This window comes from Anolis carolinensis, chromosome 5 (assembly GCF_035594765.1).
Source record: "Anolis carolinensis isolate JA03-04 chromosome 5, rAnoCar3.1.pri, whole genome shotgun sequence".
NCBI classification, from domain to species: Eukaryota; Metazoa; Chordata; class Lepidosauria; order Squamata; family Dactyloidae; genus Anolis; species Anolis carolinensis.
Genome location: NC_085845.1, coordinates 153,464,128 through 153,479,953, shown reverse-complemented (window position 1 = coordinate 153,479,953; position 15,826 = coordinate 153,464,128). Strand labels below are relative to the sequence as shown.

The following is a 15,826-nucleotide window of genomic DNA, read 5'->3' as shown; positions in this document are numbered from 1 at the left end:
AATACACCATGAGTTTTCAGAGGAAGGAATAGCTAAAACCACTTCTGAATATCCCTTGCCTAAAAAAAAATATGGAAGTCAAGTGGTTGTTGCAAGTCCACAGATTAAATGAAGACACGTATACACATAGTATCAAATTAAAAATTATAGTGAACTGAGATGCTGTATTATTTGGAAAAATGAACCAGGAATTCTAGTTTTATATGGATTTAAATGGCCTTATTCAGAGTCTATTTGTGGACTCTATACAATAACCAGTGAACTAAATAAAGAAGAATGCACATAAGACTGAAATCTCTGTACATTTTTTTAAATGACTTGCAAAGATTTTATACATCATGACTTCAAATGTTTAACAACTCTGGATGTTTGACTTATTTCTACACCCAATAGACGAACAGCAAAACAAGTGCTACAAGAAGAAAAGTATTTCAAATACTGTTTTTACATATTGCAATTTGAAAACTCAACTGTACTAAAAATATAACCACAGTAACCACAGTGCTCACAGGGATAACCACCACTAGAGTTGTGATCCTGGTAAATACAGACAGTCCCCAGTTATGGACAAGAAGGATCAACACTCCTGTGGTGAGTTTTAGGTTTTTGTTGTTGTTGTCTGTGCCTCTGTTCAGAGGATTTCATCTTACTTTCTGTTCCTGTAATAATTAGATTTTGGAAAATATGGCTTGTTGTGGAAACAAGGACTGGTGAGAAAGCTTCAGTCAAGACATCTTTTCCCCATGATAACTCTTCTAGGAGTGAATTTCCTTCCTGGGGAGAGAGTTCTCACTTTCTGTGATCTCAACCTCGTTCTTAACTGTGAGTTATTTGTAAGTCAGATATTTGTAATGTGAGGACTGCTTGTACTGGTATACGTTTGTGCTTCTACATTGTACAGCACGAGTACAAAAAATCATACTGTGACTCCTATTTCAAAAATTATCAGTTGTTATCTGGCAGATTTGGAGACATGTCTCTGCAAGTCAATTTTTGATTAAAATGTTATGAACTCAATAATCCAGAAGCATGAGTCACCAACAAAATGTGGCTTCTGACTATAACTAAACAAAGGGCAGACAGGAGATCCAATGTTTATTTAATTATTTCTGCTTTTAGTGAGACTGACTGAGCAGCAAGCAAGAGTTCACTTATCATATACAGTGGGGGGGGGGAGTATTTAGTCAGGTACCAATTGTACAAGTTCTCCCACTTAAAAAGATGAGAGAGGCCTGTAATTGACACCATAGGTAGACCTCAACTATGAGAGACAACATGAGAAAATACATCCAGAAAATCACATTGTCTGATTTTTCACGAATTTATTTGCAAATTATGGTGGAAAATAAGTATTTGGTCCATAACAAAAGTTCATCTCAATACTTTGTTATATATCCTTTATTGGCAATGACAGAGGTCAAACATTTTCTGTAAGTCCTCACAAGGTTGGCACACACTGTTGCTGGTATGTTGGACCATTCCTCCATGCAGATTTCCTCAAGAGCAGTGATGTTTTGGGGCTGTCGCTGGGCAACATGGACTTTCAACTCCCTCCAAATGTTTTCTATAGGGTTGAGATCTGGAGACTGGCTAGGCCACTCCAGGACCTTGAAATGCTTCTTTCGAAGCCACTATGTTGCCCTGGCGGTGAGCTTGGGATCATTGTCATTCTGAAAGACTCAGCCACGTTTCATCTTCAGTGCCCTTGCTGATGGAAGGAGGTTTGCAGTCAAAATCTCATTATACATGGCCCCATTCAGTCTTTTATGTATACGGATAAGTTGCCCTGGTCCTTTTGCAGAGAAACAGCCCCAAAGTATGATGTTGCCACCACCATGCTTCACAGTAGGTATGGTGTTCTTCGGATGCAACTCAGCATTCTTTCCCCTCCAAACACGAGTTGTGATTCTACCAAACAGTTCTACTTTGGTTTCATCTGACCTTATGACATTCTCCCAATACTCTTCTAGATCATCCAAATGCTCTCTAGCAAACTTCAGTCGGCCCCAGACATGTACTGGCTTAAGCAGGGGGACACGTCTGGCACGGCAGGATCTGAGTCCTCAGAGTTTGTTATGTTGGTCCCAGCTCTCTGCAGGTCATTCACTAAGTCCCCCCATGTGGTTCTGGGATTTTTGCTAACCATTCTTGTGATTATTTTGACCCCACGGGGTGAGATCTTATGATGTCAATTACAGGCTTCTCTCATCTTTTTAAGTGGGAGAACTTGTACAATTGGTATCTGACTAAATACTTTTTTTCCCCACTGTATGAAAAACAAAGCTTCCTCCTAGATCTGGGTTTGTTTATCACTCAAATAAACCAAGTCATTCAGGTGTGTATACCAAGCATGTTATCAGAACAGAAAAGAATGTCATTCTGTCCATGAACAGACCAAAGATAGAGGGATCCAACACAAAATACTCAGACGATACAGTTAGATTTTTAAGGTAAATTACAATGTAATGACATTAATGATTTATCAGAACTGAGGGGATGTTTTATCTTGTTTTAAGGAGACATTAATTTTTTCAGCAACAACCACAAAAGACTGCTAGTTTGACATACCTTCCTTGCATACAGAATAGTAGAGGAATCTAGTGAATCATCCATTGGCCGCCAATCTACTACGACTTCAGTATCCTATGACAGAAATTCTACAATTATTCAAATGCATTCAAATATGACTAAATATGATCATTAACATTGTGATTTAGACTTTATTTTAGAAAGACAAACAAAACTATTCTTGCTAGACACTACCACCACTGTGGGTTAGAGAAAGAGACAGTACTGTAATTAAAACACAGAATATTTAAGCCCACTACAGAGAGACCATAAATATTAACATATTGGAGACCTTTTCAATGACTCGGAGTATCCCAGATAGTAAAGAATCCTGATCATCATTGTTTCCACTGGATGAGTGGATAAAAATGCCTTCTTGTTCATATACAACCTAAAAAAAGAGAATACAAAGCATTAAGGAAAGCTGCTTCAAAGAAGCATTCTTCCATTACTCTCAAATGTTTCTGGTAACAGAACTGATTGCTGTAATCCAACCTGAGCTCTTCAGATGTGATGAAAAGATATGCACCTGGAAGCACGAAACACAATCATGTTACAAACCAAAACAGCATTTCTGTTATAACAAATCATTAATTATGCCCACAGATTACTCCGGTTCTGTAGCTGCACCCTAAGAAAACAAAGTGAAATATGGTAGTCAATATATTGGTGTCCTCAAATATCAAGACCACAGTGAAGACCTCAGTCACATTGCAAAGATTTATAAAACTCCGAAGGTTCTGTCTAAAAAGAGGAACATCAGAGCTAGTATAGGTGTAGGGGGCCTAAGTAAGCAGCTGGAACTTGTTAGTTTACACTCACTTTGTGAAATGTTACAAAATTATGCAAATGGAGAAAAGTGGAAGTCAAACTTTTATTATTACTACTTGCTTTCCTTTAGCAGTAAAATTTACAGTAATGAAACAAAGTGAATCAGTGTGTAGAACAAAACACATTATAGACAGTCCCCAAGTTATGAACAAAATAGATTCTGTAGGTTTGTTAAGTTGAATCTGTATGTAAGTCGGAACAGATCCATTTTTAAGTGCAACTTCGGCCGCACACACACACACATTTTGAATAGCACAGGAAATGGTTAACACCTATGGTGTTTGTTTTGCTGCCTATGCCCATTCATATTTCACCTCACTTTCTGTCTCTCTGATCATTGGATTTTGGAAAATTTGGCTTGTTGTAGAAACAAGGATTGGTGAGAAAGGCACCTTTCCCCCACTATAACTCTTTCGGGAGTGGGAAAGATTTCTCTTCCGAGGGATAGATTTCTCTCACTCCCTGTTGTCTCAGACCCATTCTTAACTATGAGTAGTTTGTAACTCAGATGTTTGTAATTCAGGGACTGCCTGTACTTCACTGCAGGGTAACTGTCACATGGGTAGCTGTGTTAGTCTACAGCAGGAAAAATCAAATCATTTTGTAGCACCTTGAAAACAAACACATTTATTGTGCAATAGGTTTTCCTGGACTACACTTTATCTGGCAACTTTATCAGAAACATAAAATAAGCCAGTGTGTGAAAATTTTGTGATGTGACAGTTCATAACATATCTTCAAAAACAGTATTCCATCATTTTGAAAATCTTGAAAGGTCACTTTTTAAATGGTATTTAAAAGCTTATTAGTTCCATAACAGCGGCTCTGATTGCTTTTCATTTCAGAGACAGTATGCCAGTTCCTGAACAGTAAACAGCAGATGAAATATCTGGTCTGATGAATCCTTCTGGAACAGACCCTCTAATTTCATTTTTCTTTTTCTCACTTTCTATCACTGTCAAATCCACCAGCATTTTCCCAATTCTATCTGTTTTGATGAGGAACTTCACTAAAACCTCAATAAGCGCTGTTTCTTAAGACTGTTTCACTACATCTTGTCCTACGGTATGTGAAACTCTACAATGCAGTAGCTGGCTGCTAGTTAATATCTTAACAATCACACAGTAAATTAGTTATCTGTAGTAGTTTGGTCTATAACTCTGGTGACCAGGTTCAAAGCCCTAATCATCTTAGAAATCCACTGGTTTTAAGACAATTTGCACTCTCTCAGCCTCAGGGAGGAGTCCCCGGTAGCAAAATGGGTTAAACCCTTGTGCCAGCAGGACTGCTGACCGAAAGGTTGGCAGTTTAAATCCAAGGAGAGGGTTGAGCTCCCATCTGTCAACTCCAGCTTCTCATGCAGGGACATGAGAGAAGCCTCCCACAGGATAGTAAAACATCCAGGTGTCCCCTGGGCAATTGCAGACGGTCAATTCTCTCACAAAAGAAACAACTTGCAGTTTCTCAAGTCGTTCCTGACACAGAACAAAAAAAAACTTCCGGGAAAGGCTTATTTTTTTCTGAACGATTCTTGCCAATTGATTTAGGAACACATGCATGATGTGGCATTCTTAAAGAGGAAGTACTAATATTAATAAAAATTGCAAAAAAATCCCCATTATTTATGCTACCAGAAGGCATCAGAAGATGCTTCTTCCAAGCGAACCTTTTTTTTCATATGGAAGTCTGTTGTTGAAATAGAACCAAAAGTAATGAGTAAACTGTCTTCCTGGATTGCGGATAAACTAATACAGTGGGACCTCGGTTCCAGGGCAACAAATATCAAAATCCAACCCATTACAAAATGGTGTCCCTTCTATAGAATGGCAAGATTTGCTTTTTGGATTAAAGAGCCATGGATGATGGTATCTGTGAGTGCAGAATCTGTGGATATGGAGGGCCAACTGGAGGCCCCCTGTAGCCTTTTCTCAAATAAAGAAAACAACTTCAGGTCCTGTTGATTTTGATATTCAGAAAAAACTATGGAAAGATAAGAGGTTGTATAAAATGTTTGAGTGAGGTATAATGCATGAATGTATATAATTATAGCTGCAGATGAGACTGGAAGTCAACCTTTCTTTCTCTTTATTTTCCAAATTATGTTAATATAATGAAAACATGTAACTATGTCTCATGGGACACTCCCAAGTCTTACCCAAAAATCCAAAATGCCAACAAGTTCCGGTCCCAATTCAAAGTGCAGGTCATTACCTACAAAGCCCTACATAGTTCGGGTCCAACCTATCTTCACGGCCACATCTCCCCCTATAAGCCGGCACAGGCTCTAAGATCTGCTAAGGAGGGCCTTCCTCTCGGTCTCACCTCTGACTCAAGCGCTAGTGGGGACGAGGGAGAGGGCTTTCTCAGTGATGGCCCTTTGGCTTTAGAACGCCCTGTCTCCCCAGAGAAATTAGGCTAACCTCCACACTCCAATGTTTTTGGAAAATTCTGAAAACATGGCTCTTCAAGCAGGCCTTCTAACATGATTAAAACAGTTAATTCCTTACTCCTACACTTTATATGACCAAAACGGATATGGTTGTATTTTAATCTGCAGTTATCGCTGCATTTTACTGCATATGTCTATTTAAACTAGAAGAGGTTTTATGCCATTTTATATGTATTATTGGCTTTATGTAAAGTGAAAGTGTTGTGTGTTATATGTATTTTATTTTATTTTGTGTATTCTTGCACCACTACATGTTTGTAAACCACTCCGAATCCCTTTTGGGAGATGGTGGCAGGATATAAATAAAGATTTATTATTATTATTTATTAAAACTTTCTGAGAAGGCTTCCTAGAATTATAGAGTTGGAAGAGACCTTGTGGGCCACCCAGTCTAACCCCCTGCCAAGATGCAGGAAAATCACATTTAAAGCATCCCCAACAGACAGTCTCTGTTTAAAAGCCTCCACCACACTCCAAGGCAGAGAGTTCCACTGCTGAACAGCTCTCAGTTAGGAAGCTCTCCCTACTGTTCAAGTCGAATCTCCTTTCCTGTAGTTTGAAGCCATTGTTCCACATTCTAGTCTCCAGGGCAGCAGAAAACAAGCTTGCCCCCCCCTCCCTATGACTTCTTCTCACATGGCCCTCATCATGTCTCCTCTCAGCCTTCTCTTCTGCAAGCTAAACATGCCCAGATCTTTAAGCCATCCCTCAAAGGGCTTGCTCTCCAGACCCTTGATCACTTTAGTTGCCCTTCTATGGACACATTCCAGCTTGTCAACCTATCATTTTAACTGCAGTGCCCAGAATTGGACACAGTGTGATTCCAGGTGTGGTCTGACCAAGGCAGAATAGAGGGGTAGCATAACTTCCCTGGACCTAGATAGTATACTCCCATTTATGCAGGCCAAAATCCCGTTGGCTTTTTAAGCTGCCGCACGACATTGTTGGCTTCAGCGTCCACAAACTTTGTTTTGTGCACAACATTATCATAAACTGGCCTTCAAGCTATATGTATAATATGGTGTCTGTGAAACGTAACTGAATTTGGTGTTTAGAGTTGAGTCCCATCTCCAAAATATCTCAGGAGGGACATATATGTAAATACAGGTAGGCCCGCAATTCTAAACGAAATTATCCAAAATTCAAACCACTTCTAGGCCTGAGATAAAGGCTGTTCAAAGTGGGAGAGAGAAGCCTCTAAGCTAGGCATAGGCAAACTTGGGCCCTCCAGGTGTTTTGGACTTCAACTCCCACCGTACCTAACAGCCTCAGGCCCTTTCCTTTCCCCCCTCAACCGCTTAAGCGGAGAAAAGGAAGAGGCCTGAAGCTGTTAGAAACGGTGGGATCTGAAGTCCAAAACACCTGGAGGGCCCAAGTTTGCCTATGCCTGCTCCAGGACAGCCCTCTTGCCCCCTCAGTCCATGCAGCCAGCTGGTCAAAGGCCCCACGCTTTGCCATTTGAGTCAGGAACATGGAGTCCTCCCCGCCCCACTTTCACCCACTTCGCCTCGTCCCCACCCGGCATCCAAAGGGAAAGGCGGTGATGGGCCTCCTTCTTCCCCCGAGCCCTCGAAGGCGGCCGTGGGCCAAGCCAAAAGTTCCTCTTTCCCGCTTTCCTCTTACCTTTCCGCCCGCAGGGGCCGCCATCTTAGCTACGAGTGTTTATGATGACGTTGCGCTCCCTCACGTGCTCCTAGCCCGTTTCGACAACAACCACAAGCCGCTCCGCCCCGGCTTTTAGGCCTCGCGTGGCTCTGCGCATGCGTATCTGTACATAGTGCTGAGGGAGGGAGAAACGGAGTCTGCGCAGCGGGTAAAGACGGAAAGGGACGGAAATTGCCGAAGGCAGAGCAGGGAAAGTTTCAGAGGGCGCCAGGTTGCGCGGACCTAGACAAGTATTGAATAGGATTATTGCTTCTTATGGAGGGAGATGTTGACTTTCCCCACTCCAATAAGGCTTCGTCGGTGCTTCCCTCATCCGCTCACACATTATACTGTATATTTGTAAAACTATGATTCCTCTTTAAATGTTATGACTCCGCCCCAAAGTGTCCTGGGATTTGTAGTTTAGAGGCGCTGGAGCACTCTGGCTGAGCATTCAAAATGTCCCGCCCTAAACTAACATTCCCAGGATTCCATTCGATGGAGCCATCGTAATTAAAGGAGAAGCAAAGCGCTGTATTTGTGCAGTGTGACAAAGGCCTTGACTTAACCCAATGAAAAGGTATATATAAGGGCTATATGTCTAAAGGGGAGCCCTCGGTGGCGCAGTGGATTAAACTGTTGAGCTGCTGAACTTGTTGACCAAAAGGTCGAGGGTTCAAATTCGAGAAGCGGAGTGAGCTCCTGCTGTTAGCCCCAGCTTTTGCCAACCTAGCAATTAGAAAACATGCAAATGTGAGTAGATCAATAGGTACTGCTCCAGCAGGAAGATAACGGCACTTCATGCAGGCATGCATGCCGGCAACATGATATAGACAATGCCGGATGATATATATAAATATAAAGCATTAAAATTAAAAATCATAGAATATTAAAACATCACATTAATACCTTAAAACCACACAAATCCGAAGTCATAGTCCAGGGGCCATTCCAATTTTTTTAGCTTACTTCATTGCCACCTATTGCACTGCCTGTTCTCCAAAGGCTTGGTCCCATAGACAAGTTTTCAGTTTCTTCCTGAAGTTCAGGAGGGAGGGAGCTGATGTAATTTCACTGGGGAGGGAGTTCCACAGCTGAGGGGCCACCACTGAGAAGGCCCTGTCCCTCGTCCCTGCTAGTCGCACCTGTGAAGGAGGCGGGACCAAGAGCAGGGCCTCCCCAGAAGATCTTAACCTCTGTGATTTTGTATTCACCACATTCATAACATGGGACTTTAAAACTTAGAGATCAGTTTATGTTATCTTTATGAAGGGTGGTTGCTGACATTCAAATACATATGGGGCATGTCAAATTGGATAAAAGTTCATAGCTATGCTTTGCATGAAGAACAACTGTGAAGAGACATTTCCTTTTCCATTCCAACTATATTATAGGTTACTAGCTGTGCCCGGCCACGCGTTGCTGTGGCGAAGTATGGTGGTATGGGAAATAAAGTATTGAGGAATTGGTGGTAGTGAAGGTAAAGGATAAAGGTTTTCCCCTGACATTAAGCCCCCTTCTATGAGGCCCATTCTACACAGCTGGATAAAATGCACACTGAAGTGGATTATATGGCAGTGTGGAGTCAAGATAATCCAGTTCAAAGCAGATAATATAAGATTATAAATGGGTTATATAGCTGTGTGGAAGAGCCTTGAGTCTACACTGCCATATAATTCAGTTCAAATCAGATAATCTGTATTTTATAGGTAGTGTGGAAGAGGCCTAAGTGAGGCCTAACTCTGCCTGTCCCGGGGGTGAGTGGGTTGCTAGGAGACCAAGTAGGTGGAGCTTAGCCTTCTAACTGGCAGCAATTGGATGAAAGCAATTATTCCTCTCCCTCTAATTAGGACTTTATTTTTCTTTTCTTTTTGTTGTATGAACGTAGAGGCATGGATGAGGGGTTGTGCTGCCAAGTTTAGTGTTTCTGGGATGTGTAGTTTTGTTGTTTTGTCCTAGGCCGGAATTTCATTACCCTTTTATATATATAGATGACATGTTTAGCATTTGTAAAGATAATTTTTATACTTTTATATTAGAGTTTTACATTATAGTTTATATCTGTAATATGTCCCCCTGGGGGACAAGAGCGGTATATAAGTTAATTAATTAAATAAATAAATAAATAAATATTGGTGTGTTGCATATAATATGCACTGTATATTACAGATGTGCAACACATAGACAATATTTTGTAATGAATATTTTGTAACTAAAGGTACATTTAGTTACAACTTCCCATTTTCTCTAAGTATAGCGACTTTTGGGACACCTTGTATTTTCCTAGTTCCTTATTAAAGTACAGTTAATTTTCCATATTTGCAGTTTTAACTCCATTTGTTATTGATAGAGTCAGATCAGATCATCATTCAAACCGTTACTACCAGGCATGGGAGTTGAAGTCCAAAACACCTGAAGGGCCGAAGTTTGCCCTTGCCCATACCTGACCTAGATATTCCTAGAGAGATGTTCTTAAGAATTTTTTTAAGCTGTTTGTGATTTCTCCACGTTTGCAGATGTCCTGTGATCCTAACACCAGCGAATGTAGAGGTCTGATTAATAAGCGATTTATACACCTGTTGTTTGAAGCAGAAACTTCCTAGTTGATTTTTTTAAAATGTTTATCGTCTTACCTGGAGCTATTGCCCATGAAAAACAAATCAGAAAGGCATGGATTTAATTTAGCTGTGACTTGGGAGTGGGCTACTTTTCTGAAAAAAGAAGCAAAAGTTAACAGCTGTTTAAAAAAAGTTCATGTCTTTTGTGTTTCCTGTACTTTTGTATTTTTTTTAATAGAACTACATTGTGACTCCATACAGATATAGATACAGCCAGGAAATCAGAAGACGTCTACTTCTTGGGAGGAGAGCAATGGCCAACCTCGATAAAATAGTGAAAAGCTGAGACATCACACTGGCAATGAAGGTCCGCATAGTTAAAGCAATGGTATTCCCTGTAGTAACCTATGGATGCGAGAGCTGGACCATAAGGAAGGCTGAGCGAAGGAAGATAGATGCTTTTGAACTGTGGTGCTGGAGGAAAATCCTGAGAGTGCCTTGGACCACAAGAAGATCCAACCAGTCCATCCTCCAGGAAATAATGCCCAGCTGCTCACTGGAGGGAAGGATATTAGAGGCAAAGATGAAGTATTTTGGCCACATCATGAGGAGACAGGAAAGCTTGGAAAAGATAATGATGCTGGGGAAAACGGAAGGAAAAAGGAAGAGAGGCCGACTAAGGACGAAATGGATGGATGGTATCCTTGAAGTGACTGGCTTGGCCTTGAAGGAACTGGGGGCGACGACAGCCGACAGGGAACTCTGGCGTGGACTGCTCCATTAGGTCACAAAGAGTCGGAAATGACTGAGTGAAGAAGAAACAGATATCACACATTATATTCATTTTGGGGTTTGAAAGACAGCCCTGCAGTGTACAAAGTCTCATTTGGAAGCATGGTTTTAGACTCGTCATCTGTCATCATTCAGACTAAAGAAAGCAGAAAAATCACTTGTGTTTGGTTTATACATAGGATACATAGGCCAAAATGACATCCCTCAGACACCTTTCTATTCATTGAGACAGTTCAATTACAATGCACCAAGACTCCCTGCATAAAACAGTCTTTAAGAGAAGATAGAACAATGTGCTACATTCGCAGATATGCCCAAATTTCACAATACAAGTTCATTAGCAATGACTTGCTTTGTTCTGGTCTGTTAGCTTTCACTTTCGAGCTAATACAACTCAAATTTTGCTAATAGGTTTTTTTTTTAAGGTTTGAAAAAAATTGGTACCTTTTCTTCTGCAACTAATTTGCAGTGACCTAATAGGAAGTTTCTATAGTTGTGTATACTGTGCTGGATACAAATGTATTGTGCTATTAAGCACATGTGAATAGGCATCTTTTCCTGCAGCCGTCCATGGAAATCCAGCTTTCCATAGAAAGTGATGGCTCGGCTTACTTCCAGTGAACATCGGGCAGCTATAGTTCCCCCAAGCCTTGACAACATAACCTCCAAGGCTTTTTGGTAAATAATTTTCCTCTCATGTATTTCTTGCATTTCATTCCTTGTTCTTTTATTCCATCCAGGTGATGTAACATGTACCATTTCAACTATTTTTGTGGCTAGTTCTTCCACAAGATACTACTATACATTCATATTTACATGTTAGCTTATGTATACTGTACAGATAATTTCTTTCCCTTAACCCTTTTCTGAATGGCCATGATTCTGCATGAAATAAAGAAAGTTATCTTGGATCTTTTCATGATATTGTGAATCCCAGGAGGGTTCTTCTTAGAAACGATTTTTAAATGAGTCTGTAGGTTCTGCTCTGAATCACTAAAAAAAAAATAGGAAATAGATTATATCCCTGCTCAGAGCAACATTAATGTTCAACAGAATAACCGCAGAACTACAATCACTGCTGTTATACCATTCATAAATACGTATGCATCACAGATGTAGAAGATCTAGGTTCTCCGTGACATTGAAAAATAACTTTGAGCCGTTATCTCAGCACGACCTAGCTCATAAGTCTGTTGGGAGGAATAAAGCCATATACACTTCCTAGAATGTATTGGAGGAAAAGTATGGTAGACTATAAACATAACAAATTAAATAACTGGAAACCTCACTTTGTTATCTTTACTAGATTTTGTGGTTCATTTGTGGCTGCCACATTTAAGTGCAGTAAACAGCTACTACAGCTTAGTTAGAATTCCAAAATTCAAATTAATTGAAAATCTGAAATTGTTCAAATGGGTGGCTAAGATTGTGTCACCTTTGCTTCCTGATAGTTAAATATACCCAATCTTTGTTTCATGCACAAAATTATTAAAAATACACATTACCTTCAGGCTATGTTTATAAGGTGTAAATGAGACATCAATTTCACATCTAGACTTGGGTCCCATCTCCAAGATATGATTATATAAATATATGCAAATAGGAGTATCCTTAAAAAAATTAAAAACCAAAACACTTCTGGTCCCAAGCATTTTTGATAACTTATATTAAGAGTTCAACAAGCTGTATGCTCTGGCTAATAGAGGCTAAGGCCAATGCCATGTTATTTTGATCAAGGAGATCTCGTTTATAATTTTTATTTATAGTTATGTTTGGGCATGCCCAATAGTTCATACAAATTCACAGTAGATTTTCAAAGTCCAAAGATGGTAGAGTTTCATAAAAGTTAAAGTTAGAATGCATTGATGACAACCAGAAAGAAAATCAGGCAGCAAGAGAAATATCATCTTTATTATGACTTAACGGTTCTGGCCCAGCTTACTTGTCTGAATGTGTCTCCCGCTATGACCCACCATATAATTTAAGATCCTCAGGGGAAGGCCCTGCTCTCGGTCTCGCCAGTCTCATAGGTGTGGCTGGTGGGGACGAGAGACAGGGCCTTTTCAGTAGCGCCCCCCCCCCCCCCCTATGGAACACCCTCCCAAGTGAAGTCAGGCAGGCTTTCTCCTTTCCTTCCAAAAAAGAGTTAAGACTTGGCTGTGGGCCCAGGCTTTTGAACAATAATGGCAGCACCATCTGTAACATATGCTTCAGGATATAATTGACAAGACTCAGTTCATACTTGAAATGCACATAAATGTATATTTATATGTGTTTTATGAATGTTTTAAATGTAATTTAATTTTAAACTGAATTTGAATGTTACTATGATTGTTATATATGTGTTTTATACTGTAAGCCGCCCTGAGTCCCCTGTTGGGCGAGAAGGGTGGGGTAGAAATAGTGTAATAAATAAATGTACTGTGTGGTAAGAGGGCCTAAATACTCTAAATATTTAGCTAAGTATTGTTTGCAGGTGTATAAGCACTCTATAGGTCCCAGATTCTGTTTAATCAGCCCTGGTTAATACTTAGATGGGGGGCCCTCAAGGAATATCTGGTGCTATAGGCTTTCTTTCAGAGGAAGAAAATGATAAAATTATCACTAAGGATTTCTTGCCTAAGATGCCCCAATGAAATTTCTGTAAGTTTACCAAGACTTGAAGGTACATATTCAAACACATTGAGGTATTAAATTCACTCTTTTGGTTTCTTCAATTCTCTCCTCAGAATACACCAATCTTACTGGTGTCACATCAATAACATTACCTGACATAGCAATTCCTGTAATTAGTTTTAGTAAAAGCACACATTTCAACTGTTTTTATAAACATGCTATATGTACATAAGTATGTGTACATTTGTTCTAGCATTAAGACAGTAATTTTTAAGCAGGGTTGTTCTTCTTGTTCTGTTAGCTATTATCCACAGGTAAATGCATTGTGTTCACTTATTTTCTTTGATGTTCTTCAAAATACCGTACAACTTATAAGAGCACTGGAAAGACCAGATTGCTAAGCTCCATTGCAGGACAAGTTATTTGTCACTATATACTGTATTCCAAAATCCTCTGTTCTCCGTTTCCATTACTTACAATTGATAATGCAACAAGTAATAGGAAGAACACACAAATGACCATGAACTTTAGCAAGGTGCTCTCAACCAAAAGTAAAGAAGATCCTGGTCTGGATGTTTGGAGACAGATGAGCAGAATTACTACAGGCATATGGTAGGACAAAATAAATTCTAACCAAAGTGCCAAATCACAGGAAAGTTCTGTGAACAGTTCAAGATGTCAATCTTTCAGGGCTTAGAATCATGGAGTTGGAAGAAACCACAAGGAACATCCAAGCCCATCCCCATCATGAAGGAAAATACAATCAAAACACTCCCAACAGATAGCCATCCAGTCTTTGCATAAAAGCCTCCAGAGAAGGAGACTCCCCCATGTTCCAAGGCAGCATATTCCACTGCCAAACAGCTCTTACTGTCAGGAAGTTCTTCCTATTGTTTAGACGGTATCTTTTTCTGCAATTTAAATGCATTGCTCTGCATCCTTGTCTCTAGAGAAGCAGCCTAAGTCTCTAGAAATTGCATATCCGACACATGCTTTCAACAAGCTATTGCCATCATGCAAGTGTTGACTTACAAATTGCCCTTCCCTGACATCTGACTCTTTATGGTGAATTATGAATATGATCTTTATCCTGCTGTACTGTTTAATCCCTGATCCTGTATCAATTTCTGAGCCTAGAAAAGAGCACTGTTATGTAGTACCTGGAAAGGGAAATGGGAATAAAACAGGCAAGCAGAGCCTGCGATTGCAAACTTTGGAGTTCCTAGTGCTGAGTCTCCACAATCAAGTATTAGGAAAATCATAATGATTAATGTGATTAACAGCATGACTTATTAAGGAAAGATTTACAATGCTATTTTATAAATAGCTTTTTTAGAAGCAAGCCATGTTGTGCTAAATCTCAAATGACATGCATACATCAGGAATTCCCTTTCCCCTCCTCCTGCAGTTCTCTAGAGGATCTATTATCAGTGTCCCAGAACCTAAAGATCTTTCAGCAGATCTTTAGATCTCATACTAGCACCTTGCTAAAGCCCGTGGTCATTTGTGTGTTCTTCCTGTCATCTGTTCCATTATCGGTTTCTCTTAATGAGAACAATGTAAATGGGAAGTTTGAAATGTGGCATATTCCATATACATTACTTGAGGTATGAGGGAACTTCAATCGATCCGTGTTTCTGTTCTACTGTGTGGAAGGACGTTGTTGTATACAACCCACTGGCTTAAATGAGACATATTCAGGCAAAGTATACTAGAATTGCAGGTTTCATCCAACTGTTAGAAATTATGTAAGGACAGTGTTTCAGGGAAGTGAATTTCTATGCTTGCCAAGAATGTACAAAACAAAACCAACCTGCTGAGTCAGTTATCAAAAGCACCAACAACATTGTTGTTATATGGTGAAAGGTCTAAATCTCTGGCTTGTTAAAATGAGAGGGATGGCATATACATCTCTATAAATTCAGGTGTATTATTGTGCAGCAAGAAATCAACACATGCAAGAAGAGGCTACTATACTAGATGTGTTATATTCACACTATTGCCTGCATCATACATAGGCTTTATTTTTTAAAGACAATTGAGATGATCTGTTTGAGGCAGTGGTTCACAACCTTTGGGCCTCCAGGTGTTTTGGACTTCTGCTCCCACAATTCCTAACAGCTGGTAAGCTGGCTGGGATTTCTGGGAGTTGAAGTCCAAAACACCTGGAGACCCAAAGGTTGGGAACCACTGGTATAAGGAAATACTTTCATAAGGGTATAAGTACAATCCGCCAGAATATATATATTTGTACCAAATAGCCAGAAATTGTAACGAGTGCATTTGCCTATAGGTGGTTTCCTGGTTTATTTGTAAGATGCAAGTGAAATATTCAAGTGAATCAGTAAATGTTACCTTTGGAAAAGGA

The 15,826-nt window shown here is 39.9% G+C and overlaps 1 protein-coding gene and 1 long non-coding RNA gene across 3 annotated transcripts in view; one reads left to right on the top strand and one right to left on the bottom strand.

Annotated features, from left to right (window-relative positions):
- The window catches only part of tbc1d15 (TBC1 domain family member 15), a 27,397-nt gene extending 19,773 nt beyond the window's left edge, over positions 1 to 7,624 (bottom strand). Inside the window, exons 1-3 of the mRNA XM_003221148.4 lie at positions 7,472 to 7,624; positions 2,861 to 2,959; positions 2,569 to 2,643 (exon numbers count right to left, since the gene is read on the bottom strand). Of these exons, the coding sequence (XP_003221196.2) occupies positions 2,569 to 2,643; positions 2,861 to 2,959; positions 7,472 to 7,495 (198 nt within the window). The 5' untranslated portion in view covers positions 7,496 to 7,624. The remainder of the gene's footprint in view (positions 1 to 2,568; positions 2,644 to 2,860; positions 2,960 to 7,471) is intronic.
- Positions 7,591 to 15,826, top strand: LOC134299535 (uncharacterized). Of its 2 annotated transcripts, none has more exons than XR_010006754.1 (2): positions 7,591 to 8,072; positions 10,312 to 15,826. It is a non-coding gene; the product is annotated as an uncharacterized LOC134299535 (long non-coding RNA). The 2 variants fall into 2 exon arrangements; XR_010006753.1 differs by having other exon boundaries at positions 10,289 to 15,826.